Source organism: Pristiophorus japonicus, chromosome 8 (assembly GCF_044704955.1).
Source record: "Pristiophorus japonicus isolate sPriJap1 chromosome 8, sPriJap1.hap1, whole genome shotgun sequence".
Classification (NCBI taxonomy): domain Eukaryota; kingdom Metazoa; phylum Chordata; class Chondrichthyes; family Pristiophoridae; genus Pristiophorus; species Pristiophorus japonicus.
Genome location: NC_091984.1, coordinates 13,173,411 through 13,200,387, shown reverse-complemented (window position 1 = coordinate 13,200,387; position 26,977 = coordinate 13,173,411). Strand labels below are relative to the sequence as shown.

General features: G+C 48.3%; 1 protein-coding gene across 11 annotated transcripts in view; it reads left to right on the top strand.

Moving 5' to 3' along the window:
• The window catches only part of adgrl2a (adhesion G protein-coupled receptor L2a), a 544,699-nt gene that overhangs the window by 456,129 nt on the left and 61,593 nt on the right, over window positions 1-26,977 (top strand). For 10 of the 11 annotated variants that reach the window (XM_070886511.1, XM_070886513.1, XM_070886512.1 and 7 more), the window contains 4 exons: window positions 9,845-9,948; window positions 14,019-14,204; window positions 14,452-14,490; window positions 23,153-23,336. In XM_070886511.1, the coding sequence (XP_070742612.1) occupies window positions 9,845-9,948; window positions 14,019-14,204; window positions 14,452-14,490; window positions 23,153-23,336 (513 nt within the window). The remainder of the gene's footprint in view (window positions 1-9,844; window positions 9,949-14,018; window positions 14,205-14,451; window positions 14,491-23,152; window positions 23,337-26,977) is intronic. The other variant, XM_070886520.1, reaches the window with a different exon arrangement.

Below are 26,977 nucleotides of genomic sequence, written 5' to 3'. Positions count from 1 at the left end.
ACTGCACTGGAGTATCAGCCTAGATTATGGGGCTCAAGTCTCTGGAATGGGACTTGAAACCATGGCCTTATTGAGCACTGCCATCCTTTGGATGAGACCTGCAGCTGAGGCCCGGTTTTGGTGCCTGTTAAAAGATCCCATTTGACTACAACAACAACTTATATTTATAAAGCCCATTGAACAGTAAAACGTTCCAAGGCACTTCACAGGAATATTGGGAGACAAAAAATTGACACCGAGCCACATAAGGAGAAACAAGGACAGGGCTTGGTCAAAGAGATAGGTTTTAAGCAGTGCCTTAAAGGAGGAAAGAGAGGCAGAGAGGTTTAGGCAGGGAATTTCAGAGCTTAGGGCCTAGGTAGCTGAAGGCACGGCCATCAAGGTTGAGCGATGATCAGGGATGCTCAAGAGGGCAGAATTAGAGGAGCGCAGATCTGACCAGGAGCAAGGAGATCACCCCCGCCCCCACCCCACTGCGTCCTGTGTCCTGGTCAATATTCCTCTCCCCCAACCAACATGGAGCAAAAGCAAATTATCTCGTCATTCATCTCGTTGCTGTTTGTGGGATCTTGCTATGCAAAACACAGCTGCTACATTAGCCGACATAACAGCAGTCACTGGACTGTCAAAATACTGAATTGTGCGTTCAGTGCTGTGGGGCAGCTGTGAGAGATGTGATCAATGCAAGGCTTTATTTTTAATTCTGTTCAGGAGCTGAAGCCGACACAAATCTCTCTCACATAGTGCCACTGCCCCCGCGATACATCAGTCACTGAGGGTGTAACCACTATGACCAAGCATCTTCACACAGTCACGTATTGTTCTTCCGTCTGCCATTTCAAAATAAGCAGGTCAAAAAAGACATTTTTTTAAAATCACATTAAACAGCTTGTTACCAATCCTGCAGCGTGTATTCATTCCTCATTTTCTGATGCTTTTCTTGAAGTATTTTTTCCAAAATAACCATTTGGCAGAGCCTGGATTCATTACAATTTCTGGAATCGTAGAACCTACTAGCACGGAAATGGATTGTACGGCTCAGAAAGGCTGCACTACTTTAGTTTATTCCATGAATCACCTTATCCAATCTTCCTCTCCTGAACGCTCCCCATATCCATTCATAATGCTCTTTTTCGAGTAAGCTGCTAATTCTCTTTTCAAAGAACTAATGGACTCTGCTTCAGCACCAGTTTGTGGCTGAGATTTCCACAATCTAACTACCTGCTGTGTAAAGAGATCTTTTTCTAATCTTCCTTTTAATTCTGTTTGTGATTACTTTAAATGTCTGCAGTCTTTTTCCCATCCCCCCAGGCAGTGGAATCAGTCTGTCACTATCCACCTTGGCATAAACTTCAAACAATCTGCAGGTTTTCTCAGATCCTCTCTTGATCTGTTCAGTTCGAGTGAGTATGTCCTGATCTCTCCAGTCTCTCTTCCAAATCAACCGTAAAGTTCAGTTCCTGGTGGTTAACTGCCTTCATCCCCTTGCTATCTCTCTAACCGTCTCAAGTCCTACAATTAATTCCCCAAATTCTTTGCTCCTTTGAGTCCATCCTCTTTGCACAACCACTCTGGCTTCGTTCCACCATTGGTGAGCGTGCTTTTCAGCTGCCAAGGTCACACCCTCTGGAATTCCCCCGAAACCCCTTCGGCGCCCTCCCCTTGTTTAGGACGCTCATTAAAACTCACCTCTTCGACTGAGCTTTTAGTCAGCCCCTTCCTATTCTTTCCTTTCATGCTCAATGTCCATTTCCCTTCACACGTCTACAAAACACCTTGGGTTGTTTTTCTACGTTAAAGTCGCCATAGCAACAACTGCAGCCACTCGTCCCTAGTAACTTTTTTTTATTCGTTGATGGGATGTGAGCGCCGCTTGAATGCCCAACATTTATTGCCCATCCTTAGTGGTCCCCTTGAGAAGGTGGTGGTGAGCCCCCTTCTTGAACCGCTGCAGTCCGTGTGATGAAGGAACTCCCGCAGTGCTGTTAGGGAGGAAGTTCCAGGATTTTGACCCAGCGACAATGAAGAAACGGCGATATATTTCCGAGTCAGGATGGTGTGTAAATTGTGGGGGGGGGTGTACATCCTGGTGGATCTATGCTGCACCTTTTCCGTGACTTTTATGTCCTTTAGTGGGGTGCTCAAAACGACACACAATACTACAACTAATTGGCTTTATACTTGATCAGCATTACCTCATTGCTTTTATATTCAATATACAAAACCCTGTGCATAAAGATATGCATCTTATAATTTGGATTTCCTTGGTTTGCCACATTCTCCCTTCATTTGCCTGCCAGTTCCTGATTCCTGTTTCTGTATTCCGTTTACCCTCTCCCAATCTTATTGTCTCCTTATTCCTTTTAGGTCTGGAGCTTACTTTTCCTTTTAAACTTACTTTTCCTGCTTTATTTCTCTGTCTTCCTGCCATACTCCGCCCCCTTTAATTCTGAACCGAAGTTAGCCAGGAGCGATGAGCATCGTTGGTCTGGGTGGTGACACATGTCTCCTACACATCACATTTAGCAAGGGCACCACTGTTATCGCAGGACGCTCTGCATACCGAGAAGGACAATTTCCCACAGGCTTTCGGATGACAGCTGAGATGCCTGCGTGTTGATCAACGTGACATGGAGATGATGGGCCAGTGATGTACTCGGATTTAATCCTGATTTGTCCTTTCTCTGCTCGCTGGTAAATTGGCGATCAGCCTAGTTCCTCTGTAAACCTTGACCATTTTTGAAGTTCTGAGATTCAGGACCTTCAGATTCTAATGTCGCGGGCGTATTGAGATTAAATGGACTTGGTGGAAGTAGCAAAAAGAAAGACAAATAAAGCTCCTGCTAAAATGAGATGGGACAAAATACAAGCGTCTTGATCCACCACTGCAGAATGCGGACCTTCTAACACATGGCATTCAGAGCACGGAAACAGAACATTCACCCCAACAGGTCCATGCTGGTGTTTATGCTCCTGAGATGCAAAGGGCTGATCACAAGAGCTTCACCGTGGGAGGCAGGAGGAAGCTCAAGGAGAGAAGGTGCCAGCCAGGGTTCAAACGCAATAAGTGCACAGAAGTATTTTCACGCTCGGACATCATTGTGGAATGCAGTCAAATGCAACCCTCTGGATTCACACGATCCCCGGCACCGATTATTTACCAAAAGAAGGATCCGTCCCAACACGTCTGTTGTTGCTTGTCCAACGATCTTGTACATAATAATTGACTGAACTTTCTACATCAAATATATTAACTCCATTTAAGGTACAGGTATCTAAAAGTGGACATAATAGATAAAATTCCAACAGAAACAGACTTTAAAAAAAAAACACAATATGTAGTCAATCGCTTGTAGCATTGCCACTGGGAGATATGATCTAAAATATTTTCAGACGAAGTGCGGTTTGAGTCTGGTGAATAATTTGTAGTCAAAACTAAATCAAGTACCCACATTGCAATTACATTGCCGTGTATCGACGCACAAAGAGGCATCAGCTAATGCATACTGGCTTGCGGTCCTTTGCTTGTGATATTTGTGGAAAGTTGTTCACTCGAAGAGAACATGTAAAGAGATATTTCTTGGTACACAAGAAGGGTAAAAATTACAAGTGTATGGTTTGAGACATAATTCGGTGCCCATTTTAAAGTCATACATTCTGTCCTTATTTTCCTTATACATTGGGACGTAGCGATTACTAATGGGAAAAAGTTGACCAGAAGTGCATGCAGTGGTAGGGATCGTTGATATATTCCCAGTTGTTTCTTCGTTGTGTTGCATGCGGTCATCAGGTGAGGTGAGGATAATTATAGCACGGCACAAACCCCAATTCAGACCCAGTTTTGAAGTTCTGCCGGTGTCCTGGCTAACATTCACACCTCAAGCAACACCGCTAAAGTCGGATTCTCTGGTCCGTCATCTCGAGACCGTTTGTGGGACCTTGCTGTGTACAAATTGGCTGCTGCACTTGCCGACAAAAGCACAGTGGCAACCTTGCAACAGTGACTACACTTCGAAGATACTTTGTTGGTTCTAAAGCACTTTGTGATATCCTGAGCTTTTGAAATGCACACTGTAAATGCAAGTTCTTTTTCTTGTAATTTGGGTGGGGGACAGGGAAGGGTGCATCTAAATTTTAAGTAATATAATTGTAACATAGTGCATGCCAAATTGTGGAAGCATTTGAGGACGGAATTTAGATTTTGTTTTTAATCTGGTAATTGTTGTGTATCTGTAAAGCACGCACTCCCATGTTCCGCCACCAGGGAGCTCATCCCCTGAAGTCCCAAGGGATCCCAGCATCCCTTGGGAGCACTGTATATAAGCCGGCCCCTAAGGCCTGTTCCTCACTCTGGAGTGTCTTATTAAAAGACTGAGGTCACTGTTACTTTAAACTCCCTGTGTGCAGCCTCATCTGTGTTAGGAACACAATAACTGGCGATGAGAATACGAATCCAACGCAAAGATGCAGCAAACTGTGGGCATCCTGGAGTAGTTCTCGGAGGGTGAGGACTGGGAAGCCTATGTTGAATGGCTAGACCAGTACTTTGTAGCCAACGAGCTGGACGGAGAAGGCAGCGCTGCAAAAAGGAGAGCGGTCCTCCTCACAGTCTGCAGGGCACCGACCTGCAGCCTCACGAAGAATCTTCTGGCTCCGGTGAAACCCCCAGATAAGTCGTATGAGGAGCTGTGTACACTGGTTGGGAGCATCTTAACCCGAGGGAGAGCGTGCTGATGGCGAGGTATCGGTTCTACACATACCAGCAATCTGAAGGTCAGGAAGTGGCGAGCTACGTCGCCAAGCTAAGACGACTTGTAGGACAATGTGAGTTTGATGGCTACCTGGAGCAAATGCTCAGACTTTGTTGTACTGTGCATTGGCCACGAAACCATCCAACGAAAACTTTTGACTGTAGAGACACCAACCCTCAGTAAGGCCATTGCAATAGCAGAGGCGTTTATGTCCACCAGTGAAAACACCAAACAAATCTCTCAGCGCACAAGTGCGAGCAATGTTCATAAATTAACTGGAACTGTTTGCGAGCAGAAATGTACAGGGCAGAACCCACGAGTCTGCAACTGCCAGCAGGCCTCAGGTGACCCAGATGACTGAGTCCCCAACAAAGGATTAATGCAAGGCAATTCACACCTTGTTGACTTTGTGGAGACTTCCATTCAGTCTATTCATGCTGCTTGAAAGGGTATGTTTGCAAGAGCTGTGGAACAATGGGGCACCTCCAACAAGCTTGCAAATGAGCTGCAAGCTCTGCAAAACCTGTTAACCACCACGTGGCAGAGGAAGATCGGTCCATGGTGGATCAAAGCAATTTCGAGCCTCAGAGAGGAGGCAGATGCTGAAGTGCACGGGGTGCACACATTTTTGACGTATTGTCCATCTATAAAGCTAAATGTAAAATTGAATGGCTTACCCGTAGCCATGGAACTGGACACTGGCGCTAGCCAATCCATCATGAGTAAAAAGCTGTTTGTGAGACTGTGGTGCAACAAGGCATTCAGACCAGCCCTGAGCCCCATCCACACGAAACTGAGAACGTACACCAAAGAGCTTATCACTGTCCTGGGCAGCACCATGGTCAAGGTCACCTACGAGGGCATGGTGCACGAACTGCCACTCTGGATTGTCCCGGGCTATGGCCCCACACGGCTTGGAAGGAGCTGGCTGGGCAAAATCTGCTGGAACTGGAATGGCATCCGAGCGCTATCACATGTCGATGAGGCCTCATGTACCCAGGTTCTTCACAAATTTCCTTCCCTTTTTGAGCCAGGCATTGGAAACTTTTCCGGGGCGAAGATGCGGATCCACTTGGTCCCAGAGGCACGACCCATTCACCACAAGGCGCGAGCGGTACCTCACATGATGAGAGAGAGAGTGGAAATCGAACTGGACAGGCTGCAACGCGAGGGCATCATCTCCCCAGTGGAACTCAGTGAGTGGGCCAGCCCGATTGTTCCAGTACTCAAAAATGATGGCACGGTCAGGATTTGCGGTGATTATAAAGTAACTATTAATCGTTTCTCGCCACAGGACCAATACCCGCTACCTCAGGCAGACGACCTATTTGCAGGAGGCAAGACGTTCACCAAGTTCGACCTGACTTCGGCCTGCATGACGCAGCAGCTGGAAGAGTCTTCAAAGGGCCTCACCTGCATCAACACGCACAAGGGACTGTTTATCTATAACAGATGCCCGTTTGTAATTCGGTCAGCTGCAACAATCGTCCAGTGAAACATGGAGAGCCTACTCAAGTTGGTACCACACGGTGGTCTTTCAGGACGACATATTGGTCACGGGTTGGGACACCGCCGAGCACCTACAAAACCTAGAGGAGGTCCTCCAGCAACTGGATCACATCAGGCTGTGGCTGAAGAGGTCGAAATGCGACCTCATGGCAACAGAAGTGGAGATTTTGACGAGAAAGATCGCGGCATTCGGCCCACAGATGCCAAGACAGAGGCTATCAGGAATGCGCCCAGGCCACAGAATGTCACGGAGCTGCGGTCGTTCCTGGGATGACTGAACTATTTTGTTAACTTCTTACCGAGGTTAAGCACCCTCTTAGAGCCCCTACATGTGTTATTGCGCAAAGTTGAGAACTGGGTATGGGGGAAAAAACCAAGTAATTGCTTTTGAGAAAGCCAGAAACATTTTATGCTCCAACAAGCTGCTTGTATTATATAACCCGTGTAAAAGACTTGTGCTAGCATGTGACGCGTCCTCGTACAGAGTCGGGTGTGAATTACAACAAGCTAACATTGCGGGGAAGTTGCAACCTGTCGCCTGTGTTTCCAGGAGATTGTCTAAGGCTGAGAAGGGCCTACAGCATGATTGAGAAAGAGGCATTAGCGTGTGTGTTCGGGGTAAAGAAAATGCATCAGTACCTGTTTGGCCTCAAATTTGAAACCGATCACAAGCCCCTCACATCCCTGTTCGCTGAAAACAAGGGGACAAATACTAATGCCTCAGCCTGCATACAAAGGTGGGCACTCGCGCTATCAGCGTATAACTATACCATTGGCCTTAGGCCAGGCACCGAGAACTGTGCAGATGCTCTCAGTCGGCTACCATTGCCCACCACGGGGGTGGAAATGGTGCAGCCTGCAAACTTGTTGATGGTGGCGCAGCCCGCAGACTTGTTGACGGTCATGGAAGCATTTGAAAATGAAAAATCACCTGTCACGGCCCGCCAGATTAGGACTTGGACCAGCCAAGATCCTCAGCTGTCCCTAGTAAAAAATCTGTGTACTGCATGAGAGCTGAGCCAGCATCCCCGTTGAAATGCAATAGCTAATCAAGCCGTTCCAGCGACGAAAGGACGAGCTGTCCATTCAGGCAGATTGCCTGTTGTGGGGTAACCGCGTAATGCTACCAAAAAAGGGCAGGGAGACATTCATCTTGGATCTCCACAGCACACACCCAGGTATAGTAATGATGAAAGCGATAGCCAGATTCCACGTGTGGTGGCCCGGTATCGACTCTGACTTAGAGTCCTGTGTACGGCAATGCAGCGTATATCCTCAGTTGAGCAACAGGCCCGGAGAGGCACCACTAAGTTTGTGGTCCTGGCCCTCCAGATCATGGTCGAGGATCCATGTCGACTATGCGGGTCCGTTTCTCGGTAAAATCTTCCTGGTGATGGTGGATGCTTTTTCAAAATGGATTGAATGTGAAATAATGTCGGGAAGCACCACCACTACCACCATTGAAATCCTGAGGGCCATGTTTGCCACCCACGGCCTGCCTGACATATTGGTCAGTGACAAGGGGCCATGTTTCACCAGTGCCGAATTTAAAGAATTCATGACCCGCAATGGGATCAAACATGTCACCTCGGCCCCGTTTAAACCAGCCTCCAATGGGCAGGCGGAGCGGGCAGTACAAGCCATCAAACAGAGCCTTAAACGAGTCACAGAAGGCTCACTCCAAACCCGCCTGTCCTGAGTACTGCTCAGCTACCGCACGAGACTCCACTCGCTCACAGGGGTGCCCCCAGCTGAGCTACTCATGAAAAGGACACTTAAAACTAGACTCTCGCTGGTTCACCCCAACCTGCATGATCAGGTAGAGAGCAGGCAGCAGCAACAAAATGTAAACGATGGTCGCGCCACTGTGTCACGGGAAATTGATCTGAATGACCCTGTATATGTGCTAAACTATGGACATAGTCCCAAGTGGATCGCTGGCATGGTGATAGCTAAAGAATGGAATGTGGGTGTTTCTAGTCAAACTAGACAATGGACAAATTTGCAGAAAGCACCTGGACCAAATGAGGCTGCGGTTCACAGACTGCCCTGAACAACCCACAGCAAACACCACCTTTTTCGAGCCCACAACACACACCCAAAGGATCAACGACACCACGCTGGACCAGGAAATCGAACCCATTATGCCCAGCAAGGCCAGGCTCACCCAGCAGCCCTGCAGGGCCAACAACACGCCAGCCCAGCGAGGGCACAGCCAACACACCAGAACAGACCTTTGTACCGAGGCGGTCCACCAGGGAAAGAAAGCTCCCGACCGCCTCACCTTGTAAATAGTTTTCACTTTGACTTTGGGGGGGAGTGACGATGTGTATCTGTAAAGCATGCACTCCCATGTTCCGCCACCAGGGAGCTCATCCCCTGAAGTCCCAAGGGATCCCAGCATCCCTTGGGAGCACTGTATATAAGCCGGCCCCCTAAGGCCTGTTCCTCACTCTGGAGTGTCTTATTAAAGACTGAGGTCACTGTTACTTTAACCTCCCTGTGTGCAGCCTCATCTGTGTTAGGAACACAATAGCAATAAAAAGCCCTGCATCAATAAAAGTGACCACGAAGATATCGCACTGTTGTAAAAACTTACCTGGTTCACATGTCTTTTAGTGAAGGAAACCTACTATTCTTACCCAGTCTTGGCCTATATGTGACTCCAGTCCCACACCAATGTGGTTGTCTCTGAAACTGTCCTCCTAAAGTGGCCTAGCATGTCAGTTGGTTATATCAAACTGCTACAGAGAGAAAGAAAGCCCATCATTATCTTCTCAGAGGACAACAAGCAATGTGCAACAAATGCCGGCCTTGCCAGCGAATTTTAAAAATAATCTGTGTTCAAAATGGCTGCAAAGTGTGCCTACGTCATAACAATTAGAGGACTCTGAAGTAATTTATTGTATCTGAAGCACTGTGAGATGTGATCAGATGTTATTATAAATATAGCACTTTGCATTTTTCATTGCTTTTTTAAGTGACAGGAATGTTCAAAATTAGACCAGATGAGCAGTAGCTGGGGTTGGATCCAAATGTTTGCATTTCCTGGGCATTTTGGGGAGGGGGGCAGTGGGTTAGTTATCCTTGTTTTCAAATCCAACCATGGCCTCGTCCCTTTATATCTTTGTAATGTCCTCCAGCCCTACAACCCTCTGAGATGTCTGCGCTCTTCCAATTCTGGCCTCTTGTGCATCCCTGATTTTAATTGCTCCACCATTGGTGGCCGTGCCTTCAGCTGCCGAGGCCCCAAGCTCTGGAATTCCCTCCCTGAACCTCTCTCCTTTTAAGATGGTCCTTTAAAACCTACCTCTTTGACCAAGCTTTTGGTTATCTGCCCTAATATCTCATGTGGCTCGATGTCAAATTTTGTTCAATAACGCTGCTGTGAAGGAAACGCCTTGGGATGTTTTACTACGTTAAAGGTGCGATATAAATGCAAATTTTTGTTGTTGTGTACAATTTGGAAATCAGCAGTGAGTAATTGGGGTGGCTAAACCACTATTTATGTACTGTTGGTGTTTGACATGCACAGAAAGACGCTTCTAAAATTGATCTCATTTGTTCTGCTCCATCACTTGCAGGCACTGCCTCTTATCTCTGTGTGGTGTCCACTGGGATGTGGAACCCTAAGGGTCCTGATCTCAGCAACTGCACTTCACACTGGGTAAATCAAGTGGCTCAGAAGGTTTGTTCATGTGGTTTTATTTCATTTAAATGCCAAGCAGCGGTGATTAAAATCGAGTGCTGAGGATTCAATTTGAAGAAATCCCTGCTAATGCGTCAGGTTTTTGAGTGTATTTACACTGGGCCGGCTGAAAGTCTCATAAAGGCTTTCGGAACTTGTACCTCACTGCTACGGAATCCTCGAATGACTGTGTGTACCCATACATATGCATGCGCTCTACATCCTTGTCACCAACGGCTTAAGAAAAAAAAAATTAGGTTGCATGTTTGAGGATCAAAGAGGCATTGTGGGTAATTATCCTCAGGAATTAAGTGACCTTTGGCCTTCACGTTTGGAGACTTGAGCTTCCAGTCTGGTAACCATTGGCAACCTATTCGTGGCCTGTGAATAAATAGACATATTAGTTTCCTTTGACATGGTGCAGTCAGTAATTGGGAATTGAAAGGGTATTTGTGTCGCACCCCGATATGCAGTTAACGAGCGGGAGTCTGTCGTGTTCGAACAAAGACTGCTGTAAATAGATTTATTTCTCTTTTATCAGTTTCTGAGTCGTTTAATCGCAAAGTAATACATTTTCAAACAGCGAAAATGGTTGACAAAATGACACAATGATTTATCCCCAGTGGAGTTCAGCCTGAAAGTTACTGGTGGCGATCTTATCATATAGAGTCTTAACACGCTTGTATCCGATCCCCTCTCCGCTGTTTTAATTGAGATGTTGGCCTTAATTTAAATGTAAAATCCGAGACAAGTGCATTAAGCATTTGTAAATTTAGCCTTGTCAACAGTGATTTCTCGGCTTTTAGTCTCTTTATTCAAATCGGTGCAGAAAGTACAAGTGCTCGGAAAGCTAGAAAGTGCTGTGAATGCACAACAGCCCAACAACCTATGGAAGGCCGAGTTAGGGCTTTAACACTGGAAACGAAAGGTGCTGTCCGACCTGCTGTGTATTCCCCATGTGATTCTTTAACACAGAATTGATCATCTCGGTCAAACCAGTCTCCAGCCCCGCTCTCAATCGAGCGTTATCGTCCAAACTGCCGCTGTTAATGGTCGCATAGTGGTTCTTTGATGGGACCAGTAATCCAGAGGCCTGGACTAATAATCCAGAGACGTGAGTTCAAATCCCACCACAGCATCTGGGGAAGTTAAATTCAGCTAATTAAATAAAACAGGAATAGAAAACGAGTATCAGTAATTGTGACCATGAAACTACTGGATTGTTGTAAAAACCCAACTGGTTCACTCATGTCCTTCCCCAGTCTGGACTATATGTGACTCCAGACCCACAACAATCTGGTTGACTCTTAACTGCCCTCTGAAATGGCCTAGCAAGCCGCTCAGTTGTATCAAAAAAAAATCGCTATGAAAAACTATAATCCACACGGACTGCAGCGGTTCAAGAAGGCGGCTCACCACCACCTCCTTTTCAAGAACAGTTCAGAATGGGCAATAAATGCTGGTCTTGCCACCAACGCCCACATCCCGAGAATGAATAAATAAAAAACATTGTGGCAGGTACTTCGGCCAAATCTCCACCCCTCACTCTTGAGCATGCCGACCCCCCGACCCCCCGACACTGCCGACCCCCCGACACTGCCGACCCCCCGACCCCGCCAACACTGCCGACCCCCCGACACTGCCGACCCCCCGACACTGCCGACCCCGCCGACCCCCCGACACTGCCGACCCCCCGACACTGCCGACCCCCCGACACTGCCAACCCCCCGACACTGCCGACCCCCCCGACCCCGCCGACCCCCCGACACTGCCGACCCCCCCGACACTGCCGACCCCCCCGACCCCGCCGACCCCCCGACACTGCCGACCCCCCGACACTGCCGACCCCCCGGCACAGCCGATCCCGACACTGCCGACCCCCCGACACTGCCGACCCCCCGACACTGCCGACCCCCCGACACTGCCGACCCCCCGACACTGCCGACCCCCCGACACCCCCGACCCCCCGACACTGCCGACCCCCCGACACTGCCGATCCCCCGACACTGCCGACCCCCCGACACTGCCGACCCCCGACACTGCCGACCCCCGACCCCCCGACACTGCTGACCCCCGACACTGCCGACCCCCCGACACTGCCGACCCCCCGACACTGCCGACCCCCCGACACTGCCGACCCCGACACTGCCGACCCCCCGACACCGCCGACCCCCCGACACTGCCGACCCCCCGACACTGCCGACCCCCGACACTGCCGACCCCCGACCCTCCGACACTGCTGACCCCCCGACACTGCCGACCCCCCGACACTGCCGACACCCGACCCTCCGACACTGCTGACCCCACCGATCCCCCGACCCCGCCGACCCCCCGACACTGCCGACCCACCGACACTGCCGACCCCCCGACCCCCAACACTGCCGACCCCCGACCCTCCGACACTGCTGACCCCCCGACACTGCCGACCCCCAACACTGCCGACCCCCGACCCCGCCGACCCCCGAAACTGGCGATCCCGACACTGCACTGAAGGAGGCCATTTGACCCATCGTGCCTATTCCGGCTCTTTGAGATTCGACACGGCACAACCAAGTTAGTCCCATTCCGCTGCACTTCCTCCCCATGACTGTGCAAATGTTTCCTTTTCAAGAATTTATCCGATTCCCTGAGTATTAAAGTTAGTATTGAATCTGCTTCCACCATCCTTTCAGGCAGTGCATTCCAGATCACAACAACTCGCTGCGTTAAAAAAAGATTCTCCTGATCTCGCTCCCCCCGCCCATGCCCCTGGTTCTTTTCTCGATGACCTTCAATCTGTATCCTCTGGTTAACGACCCTCCTGCCAGTGGAAACGATGTCTCCCAATTTACTCTCCCAAAACCCCTCATCGTTTTAAAGACCTGTTAAATCTCCCGTTGACCTTCTCTGCTCCAAGAAGAACGACGCCATGCGAGAGGTTGATGGATAGCATTGGGCTGGCATCAGTCAAAATTACTGTAAGAGCTGCCAAGTTGTCCCCCCTAAAAGTCCCTAAAAGTCAGCAGGCCGGCTAGCGTCCTTCAGAGAGGACAACCGGACACCCCACACAGTCTGGCTACACGTCACTCTTTGATTCTAAATGCCTTCTGAAGAGACCTTGCAAGCCTCTTGATCCACTGCCACCTTCTCAGGGCAACGGGGGTGGGGGGTGGGGGAGGTGCGGGTATTCAATGCGGCCTTGCCAACATCGCCCACATGGTGAGAACAAATATTATAAAATCAGGAGAGAGAATCCTGGCTGATTTACCTCCACGCTGGGCAATGACCCTGACTGCAGGGGATAGATAGCTGACTGTGCACTGACCAGGAGTCGAGCCTTGCCACCTTCTTCATCCGTACTGCTGATTTCCACACTCGGTGACTTTACCCCTGCGTGGAGGGGCGGGGGGACGGCGGTTCGCCATGTTGGAAGCTCTATCCAACAGGCAGAGGCAGAAGCAATCAAGAGTAGTTGCAAGCGCAGCATTCAGCAGCCATCACCTTGCCGTAATGTCCCTCAAAACTCTCGCTGTTAGTTGCCAAGGATAATGTGAGTCATTCCGACAGCTTCAGCTCTCTGTGGATTAGAATCGATGCTTTCTGCCATCGGCTGCCGCGCATCGAGACAGAGTAAGCCATTTAAAGCTGTGCCGTGCGTTCCCGGCGATGAACTGATGACTGCTTCTCGACCCAAGAAGTTGGGCCGAGAAGCTTGATCGGGCCCGGAGGAGGTGGATTGTCATCCGCTCTTAATTAGCTGTAAATGCTTCAATGCGCGCGTGTGCAGCAGCGATCATAGAAACATAGGGAATAGGCGCAGGAGTAGGCCATTCGGCCCTTCGAGCCTGCACCACCATTCAATAAGATCATGGCTGATCATTCACCTCAGTACCCCTTTCCTGCTTTTTCTGCCTACCCCTTGATCCCCTCAGCCATAAGGGCCATATCTAACTCCCTCTTGAATATATCCAGTGAATTATGTCACAGCAAGTTACCGGGTGTGGGTGTGTGGCTAATGGGAGCTTGAGAGTTGCTGGGCTTTGACTGTTATTGAGCGATGTCTGCTGAGAATATGTGACCTCCGATTACAGATTAGGAGCGGTGAGAATGCTGCGAATCTCGCAAACGAGCTGGCCAAGCACACCAGAGGGCCGATCTACGCAGGGGACGTGAGTTCATCAGTTAGACTGATGGAACAGCTCGTTGACATCTTGGACGCACAGCTCCAGGAGTTGCGGCCGAGCGAGAAAGACTCTGTGGGTCGCAGCTTTAACAAGGTAAGGCTAATGGGCCATTAAAGCAAGAGCGGACACTCTGCCTGGATCCGAGAGTAAATGGGCTCGTGTTCCCGTTCCGCGCGCGGGGGTGGGGGGGGGAAGGCTCGCCCCTTTTTCTCTGCGCGCTTGTGGTATTTATGGTGCGGAGGAGGCGGGAAAAGCCGGCAAGATTCCACTGTCCTCTTTCCTTACTAACCATTTGTGTTTTTTTTTCTGTGTTGAACTCTGCTTCCTATGATTGGAAAAGCTCCAAAAAAGAGAGAGGACTTGCAGGGCGTACATTAAGGTAGCTCACCTGCGATGTCGCTTTTGCTTTCGTTGCCCCGCCCCCGAGACTGTTCCTTCTCGCATCGCAAAAGTGTCGCATGAAGCCCCCCCCCCACCCCGCTACTTCCCCGCCCTCACCTCCCTTGTATTGCTGCTTATCTTTTCCCCTTGGATATTGGTCCCTGTATTTTCCACATCATCTGTTGGGCTTTTTATTTTCCTGTTGGCTGTGCTTCATGCTTGTGTTTCTGGCCGAAACTGTTCTGCTTCTCTGCGGTTTAGGAAGCCCCTCCTGAATAATTTCTACATTGCGGCTCTTTTCAATCCCAAAGGGAAAATTATTCTCTGTACCGCTTCAAACTTGTGGTCGTCTTTCAGAAAGCAAGATGACAACGCACAATGTAGACGTTTATATCACAAAGTGGAATAATTTTTTTTCACCATCGATGTTGACATTTAAGATAGCAATTGCTGTTTGGAGTGGAGCTATAACTGCATCTTGAATTTATCGGCTGCCTCACATTGAGCAGTCATAAAGTGCCTCATTTATTGGTTCACTTTATATTCATCATCATAGGCAGTCCCTCGAAATCGAGGAAGACTTGCTTCCACTCTTAAAAGTGAGTTCTTAGGTGACTGAACAGTCCAATACGGGATTTACAATCTCTGTCACCGGTTATATTAAGAGAGTGGTGACTGTTGCTATGGAAGCAAATGCGGCAGCCATTTTGTGTCAGCAGTCTCCCACCAACAGCAATGAGATGAACGACCAGTTATTCGTTTGGTGCTGTTGGTTAAGGAAAAAAAAAATGTTGCCTAGGACACACTGTCGAACTTGCTCCTCTGCGATGAGGTGGGATCATTAACATCCTCCAGAACCTCGACAATGCAGCACTCCCCAGTCGCTGAACAGGAATGTGTCCCTGGGATTAATGTGGAGCGGAACTTGTACCCCTAGAAAACCTTCTGACCCAGAGACGAGAGTGTTACCAACAGTGCCAAGCTGACCCCATTTTGTTTTACTTTGATTCGGACAAGGATTGTGGAACAAGTGTCAAATGTGGCCTCTTTTGACCTGAGTACAGCAAATGAATAAATCTGCCCATGACTGCAGTTTACAGCCCTCACAAATATAATACAGTCAGCACAAACAGACCCTTTGAAAATAGCGACCAAGCCTGATCTCCATGCACCTTGTCTTGATTTTTTTATTGTGAGATATACAAAGTGTATTTCTTGCTCCGGCAGCACAGTCTGCTTTGCTGCATGCTATGAATGTGAGACTGTGTAGAGGGGGATCGGGGGGGTGGGGGGGCGATCCCATTAATATTGCTCTGACTGGCAACAGATTTCATTAATTGTGCTCTGCAAATGGGGGTGGGGAGACCGTATGATGTAATATCCTCCCAGCATGTTATTTTTTTTAAGTTGTGGTTCGTCTAATAAAAGTTAACTAATGGTCACTTTGAAGCATAGTTTTTCAAACTGGGATCCTCGGTTGCCAAGGAGTTTTTGAGGAAATCTCAGAGTGAGTGGGTGGGGGGGGGGGGGGGGGTCAGAGGTCATCAGATTTTAGTATTTGTTGGCAGACGACCATACTTTCCTCTATTGTTGAATCCCAATAAAAACAGACCCCGCTGTCTGCAGTGATAGCACAGTTCTCTGAAGTTGAACTGATGGCAATAATTTCACTTGCATCAAAGGGGCCTCTGGCAGTGTATCAATAATTGCACAGTATCCCTGGGAGTGTATATCTTTACTTGTAAGGGGTCCCCAGACAGAAAAAAAGAAAAGTTTGAAAAACCGTGGCTTTAAAAGCAATCAGAAAACCTTTTGGATTACAGTGTAGCATTTTTCCCCTTTCCATTTCACATCCTAACCGTGGACTGCTGGTGACTGAACTGCGGAATGTTCCAGAACAGAAAGAAACCATTTGTCCCATTACGTCTGTGCCGGTGTCTTTAAGTCCCTCATAAATCACCTCATCAAATGCCACTGCCCTGTTCGCTCCCCGCATTCTTTAATATTCCTCCTTTTCAAACAATTAATTCCCTTATAAAAGAATTGCGGAAGGCTGAATCTACGAACTTGACGGCCAGGAAAAGACCAGCTGGGTCCATCAAGCTTTGCCCCTCACGCCATTTTGGATGGAGCATCATAGAAAAATTACCACGCAGAAGGAGGCCATTCAGCCCATCGTGTCAGTGCCGGCCGACCAAGAGCTCCCCAGCCTAATCCCACCTTGCAGGTTCCCCTCTTGGTTCGTCGCCCTGTAGGTTACAGCTCTTTAAGTGCACATCCAAGTACTTTTTAAATGTTGAGCGTTTCTGCCTCTATCACCCTTTCAGGCAGTGAGTTCCAGACCCTCACCACCCTCTGGGTGAAGAAACATTTCCTCATCTCCCCTCTAATCCTTCTACCAACTACTTTAAAGCTATGCTCCCTGGTTATTGACCCCTCTACGAAGGGAAATAGGTCCTCCCAATCCACTCAATCTAGGCTCCTCATAATTTTATACACCTCAATTAAATTTCCCTTCCACCTCCTCTGTTCCAAGGAAAACAACCCCAGCCTATCCAATCTTTCCTCATAGTTAAAGTTTTCCCGTCCTGGCAACATCCTCATAAGTCTCCTCTGCATCCTTTCTAGTGCAATCACATCTTTCCTGTCATGTAGTGACCAGAACTGCACGCAGTACTCCAGCTGTGGCCTAACTAGTGTATTACACAGTTCTAGCATAGATGCAGGAAGAATGTTCCCGATGTTGGGGAAGTCCAAAGCCAGAGGACACAGTCTAAGGATAAGGGGTAAGCCATTTAGGACCGAAATGAGGAGAAACTTCTTCACTCTTAGAGAGTGGTTAACCTGTGTGGAATTCCCTACCGCAGAGAGTTGTTGATGCCAGTTCGTTGGATATATTCAAGAGGGAGTTAGATGTGGCCCTTATGGCTAAAGGGATTAAGGGGTATGGAGAGAAAGCAGGAAAGGGGTACTGAGGTGAATGATCAGCCATGATCTTATTAAATGGTGGTGCACGCTCAAAGGGCCGAATGGCCTACTCCTGCACCTATTTTCTATGTTTCCCTGCTCTTGTATTTTATAAGGATAATAAAGGAAAGCATTCTGTATGTCTTTTTAACTACCTTATTGACCTGTCCTGGTACATTTAAGGATCTATGGACATATATTCCAAGGTCCCTCTGTTCCTCTCAATATCCTCCCATTTATTGTGTATTGCCTTGCCTTGTTGCCTCTCCACTATGCATTATCTCACACTTTTCCGGATTGAATTCCATTTGCTACTTTTCTGCCCAACTGACCAGTTCATCCATATCTTCCTACAGTCTAGAGCTTTCCTCCTCACTGTCAACCACACGGCCAATTTTTGTATCATCTGCAAATTTCTTTATCATGTCCCCTACATTTATGTCTAAATCATTAATATATACTACAAAAAGTAAGGGACCGAGTACTGAGCCCTGTGGAACCCCCCTGGAAACAGTCTTCCAGTCACAAAAACTCCCCTCAACCATTACACTTTGCTTCCGGCCACTGAGCCAGTTTTGGATCCAATTTGCCACTCTCCCTTGGATCCCATGGGCTTTTACATTTTTGATCAGCCTGCCATGTGGGATCTTGTCAAAAGCCTTGCTAAAATCCATGTAAACTACATCAAATGCACTGCCCTCACCGACCCTCCGTGTTACCACCTCAAAGCACTCAATCAAGTTAGACAGACACGACCTTCCCTTAACAAATCTATGCTGACTGTCCTTGATTAATCTGTGTCTTTCTAAATTAAGGTTTATACTGTCCCTCAGAATTGATTCCAGTAATTTGCCCACCACCGAGGTTAAATTAACTGGCCTGTAATTGCTCAGTTTATCCCTTCCTCCCTTCTTAATGACCAAAAACTTCCCCATCTCCCCTCCCTTCCCGCCCCATAACCGTTCAATTTACGTACTTAGCTTCCCGCACCTCTTTGTGCCAGAGAATTGCACGTTTTAACCATCCTCTGTTTAAAGAATTGATTTTAAGCCCTCGCTTTCATTCTTCGAGCAAGTCGAGTTCTCCCCTCATCAAAGGCGTTCCCTGTCTGCGCCCGTTTTTCTATCGAAACGGCAACAATGAGAAGATCCCGAGCAAGACAAAAGGCCATTCAGCCCATTGAGCCCGCTCTGCCAGAGTCCAGCACGTGCCCTGGTCCGACCAGGGACCTCCCCTCCACCCACCTCAACACTTCCACTCGCTGATTGAGGGACATTCACGATACGTGGGGTCCAGCTTACTGTCACTAGGCACCAGAAAAACTGCTTTAACCGCAAACGACCAGCTTCCGGCCTTCTGAAATCCAAAATTAAATAGAACAAAATCAAAAGCAGCTTCAGCGACTTGGCCTCTTCCCTCCTACACAAAGCCGGGCCATTCTCGAGCTGGTGGACTGGTGGCCAGCCGCTGCTCTATTGAATGAAAATGAAGCTCTGGCAGAGGAGCTGCCATCAATTTGCAGCTTCCTTTTCCCATCCGCTCTGCAATGGCCGAATGGCCGGCCGACTATTTGCCGTTCAGTTTGCGAGCTGCGCTTATAATCAACATCATCTTATTATAAAATGATTTGTAATTTTTTTTCTCAAACAAGTTCATTATTCCTGACATAAGGTTCCTTCACGGCGCAGATTAGAAGCACGGTGCTGAATTCTTTGAAGTGAGTCGCAGGAAGAAAAGACACTCAGTGGGCTAATCTCTCCACGTTCACAGTTAATGGCTACAGCAGAATTGATATTAGCATTTTGACTATTCAGACTCCCATTAGAGAAGAGAGAAAAAAATGCCTGTAATGCCACATCTAAGTACCTTCCACCTGCTAGGAAGGTCATAGTCACTAGAAAACTAGACAGAAAGAGGATATCAAGATGGATTAGGCTAATTAATCTTATGCTGACAGTAGCCCTGGTAGACTTTTTCTAATCATTCTTGCAGATACAAAGCACTGTGTAAAATCATCCTGTTTATTTGCATAAAGTGCCTCGTTACTAGCACTGGTTATATTAACATTGATCAGATAAAGGCACATGTGGTGGAAGGTGGCTGTTGTGCTTACTAAATTGCAGTGTCCTGAAATACAGCAGGGTTTCCTCGGCTTAATTCACTCTTGCATTAACTATACATTAGAGCACAGAATTGATTAACTGATTAAATTGATTAAATTTAATTACTTTCTGACAGGATTTTAATGGTCTCCAGTTGTTTGTTTTTCCTGTTGTGTTAAGTTTTTTTTTAACTTGCTCACTTAAGTCCTTCCTGGCCAACTCGGAGATTTGTGAAGCTTCCCCTCAAATCTGCTTTTATTAAAGGAAAACAACCCAAACAGGCCAGATTATAACTGAGGGTAACCTGTGACCTTTTGCCATCTCCAGTGTAAAACAAGAGGATGTCCCCGTTTTCAATAACAATTGATCTGTGCTATTGGAGATGTCAAACAGGATTCACTATGTGTGTGTGTGTGTGTGCAGGCCACATAGTTCGCATGCCCAGACACGAGACTCCCAAAGCAAGTGCTCTACTTCACGGTAAACAAGCCAAAGGTGGGCAGCGGAAACGCTACAAGGACACCCGCAAAGCCTCCTTGTTCAAGTGCAACATCCCCACTGACACCTGGGAGTCCCTGGCCCAAGACCGCCCTAAGTGGAGGAAGTGCATCCGGGAGGGCGCTGAGCACCTTGAGTCTCAACGCTGAGAGCACGCAGAAATCAAGCGCAGGCAGCGGAAAGAGCATGTGGCAAATCAGTCCCACCCTCCCCTTCCCTCAACGACTGTCCCACCTGTGACATAGTCTGTGGCTCTTGTGTTGGACTGTTCAGCCACCAAAGAACTCACTTCAGGAGTGGAAGCAAGCCTTCCTCGATTCCGAGGGACTGCCTATGATGATGATGATGATGGTGTATGTGTGTGCATGTGTGTATCTGTCTGGTTCTCCTTTCTCTCTCTATTTCTCACTCATAATGTGTGTCATGTGTCCGTATATCTCTGTTTTTCTCTTTCTTGATCTCTGTTTTTCTCAATAGCCAACTTAAACATATCTTTATCAGTCCATCTGTTTATCTCACCTATCTCTTTCACTCCATCTCTCTTTATCTCTCCCTCTCTGCTTGTCTCTGTGTATCTATCTTTGTCTGAATTTATCTGTTTATTTCTCTCTGTCAGTCCTTCCCTTTCTCGATATCGCTCCCTATTCTCTGTCGTGTCCCGTATTTATCTCGTTGCCTATCTTTTTACATCTTTCCTTGGAACAAAGGATGCTGAGGGGAAACCTAATTGAGGTGTATAAAATTATGAGGGGCCTAGATAGGAAGGACCTATTTCGCTTGGCAGAGGGGTCAACAACCAGGGGGCATAGAGTTAAGGTAATTGGGAGGAAGATTTGAGGGGAACTTTTTTCACCCAGAGGGTGTTGGGGGTCTGGAACTCACTGCCTGAAAGGGTGGTAGAGGCAAAAACCCTCAGCACATTTAAAAAAATACTTGGATATGCACTGAAAGTGTCGTAACCTACAGGGCTATGGACCAAGAGCTGGAAAGTGGGATTAGGCTGGATAACTCTTGGTCAGCCGGCACAGACATGATGGGTTGAATAACCTCCTTCCGTGCTTAAAGTTCTATGATTCTATCTCTCTCTTCATCTCTCTTTGTGTCTCTCTTGCTCTCCCCCCCCCTCCCATACACACAGCATCGTTTCCTCAGTTTAATCTATCACCCTCCTCTCATGTAATAAAAGCCACAACCTCAACACATATTTGTAGGGAAACTGGACAAAATGGCCTTTTCTCCAGATTTCTCTGTTGTGGTTCAGCGAGTTTTTAATTTCAGAGGCACTATGAAAGGATATGCAATGCTTTGCAGCGTTCTGGGCCTCCAGTCTCAGCGAGTCCCAGTGGTATTTACATTTGCCTTTACTCACGCATTTGAGGGCGGACACCTCGAGCACAATCTGCAGACATTCACAGCACAGAAATAGGCCATTCAGCTCAACAGATCCGTGACTGCGTACAGGCGCCACACGAGCCTCCTCCCACCTTCCTTAACCTCGCCCTGTCGGCATATCCTTCGAGTCCCTTAGCCCTCATGTGTTTATTGAGCTTTCCCAGTCGCCTCCACACACTCCTTGTGCCAGCGAGTTTCACATTCTCAGCACTGTAAAAAAAAAACGTCCAACAATATAAAATATAGCACGACACAATATGTGCGTGAATTTATCGATCCTTTGTTTCGTTAAGGCTGCATTTCTCCAGCTCCTCACACAGACTTCATTCTGCAACAAATATGAGAAAGAGTTAGTATCAGCTGCGTTTTGTGGGGTTATCAGGTAGCTGCCATCTTGCAGCGTACCTAGCGTGTATCGAGTATATTGATAAGTAGCTGAGAAAGGCTCAACTCCAGCAGGAATGGATGCCAATGTAAAATAATTAAAATACGCCTAACTCATTTGATCAGTGAATTTGGAGCAGTCACAACCATTTACTCGGTGGTCACGGGCACACAGCACAACAACACTCCCACATTGTCGGCGATTGGCACCAAATGGGCAACCTCACTCCGAATGGCCGCAGGATGGCAGGTACTGAGGGAGGGCATCCTTCTGAGGACACGTAGTAGGGGCGGAGTAAAGACAGCTTTACTTTGCGTCTACTTGGATTGCACTCTGACGTAAGACTGCCCGAAAAGTATTCAAATTCCTCGTACTCAATTTAAAAACCCGTCCCACTCCCCACCCAAGGTCTCACTGCACCTTCCCTTGGCCGAAACGCAATCTGTACTCCTCCAGCTCTGAGTTCGGGACCGGACACACAACGCTCTGCCCCCACCCCCACCAACCCACTTGCCTCAGCTCCACCTTCAGTGGCTTGGCCATTCAGCCACCGTATCCCACTCATGAGGGAATTGTCTTCCCAAAACTCCTGCCACGCCTCGCTCCACTTTCTACAGCCTCCTCAGAACCCATCCCTTAGTCCATGTCTTTGCTCACCTCTTCTTACTGTGCTTTGTTGTCTCTCTTGGCCCTCCAACCCTCCCAGTCCCTTTTGGGAAGCAGCTTGGGATGTTTCACCACATTAAATACTTTGCAGGGGCCCAGCGCAAAAACAGGCAGGACAGAAAAGCCATTTGTCACAGATACAGATTGCCTCTCCGTACTTCAGGTCATTCCAGGTGCCTTTTATAGCAACATTGGTACGGGAGCAGACCATACAGCCCCTCCAGCCATTCAATTAGATCTTGGCTGATCTGTACATCTCAATTCCATTTACCCGCCTTGGTTCCGTATCCCTTAACACCCTTACCTACCAAAATCAGTCACTCTCCGTTTTGACATTTTCAATTGAGCCCCAGTGACAACAGATTTTGGGGGGCGAGCGAGTTCCAGATTTCCACCACACTCTGTGTGAAGAAGTGCCTCCTGACCTCGCCCTTGAATGGCCTGGCACTAGTTTTAAGGTCATGCTCCCCTTGCCCCTTGCCCAGTGCTCAGCCGACTAGAGGAAGTGGTTTCAGTTGTGAATCGGGCTGAGAGCCAGTCAGGGCAGCTTTTGGCGCATGTTTTGAACGGGGCATGAATCGACCGAGCCGATTGGCCGGGAAGCGATACTGACAGCAGCTGTTTCCCCTGTGACCCCCCCCCTCTCACAGGCCATCGTGGATACCGTTGACAACCTGCTGAGGGCGGAGGCTCTGCAGTCGTGGAAGGACATGAACGTGACAGAGCAGGCCCACGCAGCCACGCTGCTGCTCGACACCTTGGAGGAAGGCGCCTTCGTCCTGGCCGACAACCTCATCGAGCCGACCACCGTCACGGTGCCCACCGAGAACATAGGTGAGTGGCTTTGCCGTAGCGCACAGAGAGAGAGATGACACAAGCTGGGCGGGGACGCGAACCGTGACAGCTCTTCCCGTTTGTAGAAAAGAAAAGGACTTGCATTTCTATAGCGGCCTCACTCGGCCTCAGGGCGTCCCAAGGCGCTTTACAGCCAATGACAGTACTTTTTGAAGAGTGGTCACTGTTGTAACGTAGGAAAACGCGGCAGCCAATTTGCGCACAGCAAGCTCCCACAAATAGCCACGTGATAATGACTAACTGGATAATCTATTTTAGACATGTTGGTTGAGGGCTAAATATTGGCCAGGAATCCAGGGAGAACTCCTCTTCTAAATAATCCCATGGTTGATTGTGTATGTCCTCCATCGTGCTGTAGTCAGACTAAGGTGAGGCCGTTGAGGGGGGCAAATGTCAGCGTTCCATTCTGTGGCAAGGCAATGCGGTGATCAGCAGCCCTTTCCTGAGCTGAGTAACCTGCAGATCGAAGGGTGGTCAGGCTGTTCAATTCTGGCCATGAGAAGGAAAAAGCCTTTGGGACTTTGCTCAGGAGAGGGTTTCAATCCGAGCCAACATCACGAGGCAGCGGATGCTGAGATCCCGCCTGGCATTTTGAAGGTCGTGGCTGGCTGTGCTTTAGAATGACAAGCCCTTGCACCCAGTAAGGTCGCAGATTATACATTCAGTTCGAAGCTTGTTTCCCAGCGTGAGCAAACATTCTCTCCATCTGATCATTCTTTGGGAGTCAGACGCTGTTCGATAGTATGTATACGGAGCCCGATTGGCACTAAAGTGGCCTTTCATTGCTTCAGGGATGCTTATTGCCCCATTTGCACCAGCAGGGTTGCACTGCCTGATACGACAGTATAGCACTGAGCCATTCACCTCTTTAGTAACACATTAAATGTGCTTTAGAATGACAAGCCCTTGCACCCAGTAAGGTCGCAGATTATACATTCAGTTCGAAGCTTGTTTCCCAGCGTGAGCAAACATTCTCTCCATCTGATCATTCTTTGGGATCCAGACACTGTTCGATAGTAGGAGTGCAAGTTTCTATTCCATAATAACGGCTGTGTTTCATGTCTCTGCATAAAACTCCTGCTCCTGTGTTCTGGAACGTTGGAACAGGAGGAGGCCAATCACCCCCTTGAGCGTGTTCCGCCATTCAGTTAGATTGTGGATGATCTGTAACACAACTCCATTTGCACTCCTTGGTCCAGTAACCCTTACTACCTTTGCCTCACAAAGATCTATCAATCTCAGTTTTGACATTTCCAGCCTCAACAGATTTTTGGGAGCAGGAGTTCCCGATTTCCACTATCCTTTGTGTGAAGACATGTTTCCGGACACCACCCCTGAACGGCCTCATTTTAAGGACACACCCCCTTGATCTGGACTGGTCCCACCAGTGGAAATAGTTTCTATCCACCCTAACCTCGGCTTCTCCCGATCTCCCTCGATGGAAGATTGCTGGAAAACCCTGCGGAAGTGGCGGATAGGCGCGTCTCTCCAGGGTTTTCCGACCCATCTTCCACTGACGTTACGGCAGGAAATTGCTTGCACGCCTGTGGAAATTCTACCTCCCAGTGCAGTGAAGCCACACTGACCATAATATACCCTGGGGTTGACTCCTGCACTGAAGTGAGGGAAGAGAAGCAGCAAGGCATCCCCACTTCCGATCACTATTCAGTAACCTTTTGCTGGAGAGTGAGGACAGAGTCACAACCCCAGCTTGTGATGTCCCCTGCAGGTGAGTAGCCTGCCAACTCATCGCTTCGGCCTGGACTAGTTTCAATCGCCTGGATGGGTCGGAGAGGAATTTTCCCAGATTTTTTTTTTTACCCCCAATTGGCCTGGGTTTTTATCTGGTTTTTGCCTCTCCCAAGAGTTCACATAGCTCCGATTGGGGTGGAATGTAGAATGTTTTAGTGTAAGGGGTGTCGCAGTTGTGTGGGGTGGACTGGTTGGGCTGGGTGCTCTTTATTGTTCCGCCGTTGTTCATAGGTTTATATGTAACCTTCAGGGCTGCTGACCGAGGGCCGTGCAGCTCTTTGTTGGCTGGCGCGGACACAATGGGCCGAAATGGCCTCCTTAAGCGCTGTAAGTTTCTCTGTTTCTACATGCACAATGGCCTCTTGGGCAAGGTACTAGACTGTCTGTACCCAATGTATGAGTCAGTGCTTTCAAGGGAAGAAGGAAGGAGATAATGGGTGGGGCAGGGCGGGGAGAAAGGATCACACACACAGCTTGGCATGAAATTAAACTTTATATTTGGCTTTCCTTTAAAGTAGGCACATCTGCGTTACAATTACAGGCTTGGTGCAGTGCTGGCTGAGAACTATGCCTGTCAAGTGGCAAACTGCAGAGGGATTTGTCTTTTGACCAGTTTCCATTAGAATGGAGAGGCAACTGGTTCTAAGTGCTCCTGCTGTGTACCATCCACGTCGGTACTTTAACACACATGCTTAGATTTTCCAATCCTTATTGGGTTACGGGTGGCACTAAAATAACACTGATCGGAAAATCTAGCCCAGAATGCGTTAAGAACCCTCCCGGTTTTAAATGTGATTGTTCAATATTGGAATACGTTTGAAATATATATGTTTTCGCCCATTCCGGGCGCCTCTTGATGGTGCGGACACATTCTGGGATACGCCTCTTGTCCAGCTGGCCATTTTTCCTGGTGTGATCCTCATTAGTGGTTTTTTTATCGGTGGAGTGGAGGGTGGGAGGTACCACAGCCTGAACCAATCACGTGCACACTTCTAGCGAGGCTCACTGCATTATGGGCTTTGGCCCACATTGCCGACGAAGGGCCAAATGGCCTACTCCTGTTCCTATTTCTTGTGTTCTTATGAAAGAGGTGGTCACTCATCCAACAGGTGCTGTCGAAGTACGTGTGCTGCAGTGCATCCTGCAGATGGTACATAACTGAAGCCACAGTAGCTTGGTGGTGAAGGGGATTCAATATCAAGTCTAGTGGCAGGGGCTTTGATCATACGGGGGCTGGATGGTGTCGAGCTTCTTGTGTTGTTGCACCTGCACCAATCCAGGTATTCCATCGCACTTTGGACTTGAGCCTTGTAGAGGGTGCCCAATCTTTGTGGGGTCAGGTGCTGAGCTAAACAGCCTCTAGCCTGCTCTTGTAGCCATAGTCTCGATGACAGTGTAATGTGGATAAATGTGAGGTTATCCACTTTGGTGGTAAAAACAGAGAGACAGACTATTATCTGAATGGTGACAGATTAGGAAAAGGGGAGGTGCAAAGAGACCTGGGTGTCATGGTACATCAGTCATTGAAGGTTGGCATGCAGGTACAGCAGGCGGTTAAGAAAGCAAATGGCATGTTGGCCTTCATAGCGAGGGGATTTGAGTACAGGGGCAGGGAGGTGTTGCTACAATTGTACAGGGCCTTGGTGAGGCCACACCTGGAGTATTGTGAACAGTTTTGGTCTCCTAACCTGAGGAAGGACATTCTTGCTATTGAGGGAGTGCAGCGAAGGTTCACCAGACTGACTCCCGGGATGGCGGGACTGACCTATCAAGAAAGACTGGATCAACTGGGCTTGTATTCACTGGAGTTCAGAAGAATGAGAGGGGACCTCATAGAAACGTTTAAAATTCTGACGGGGTTAGACAGG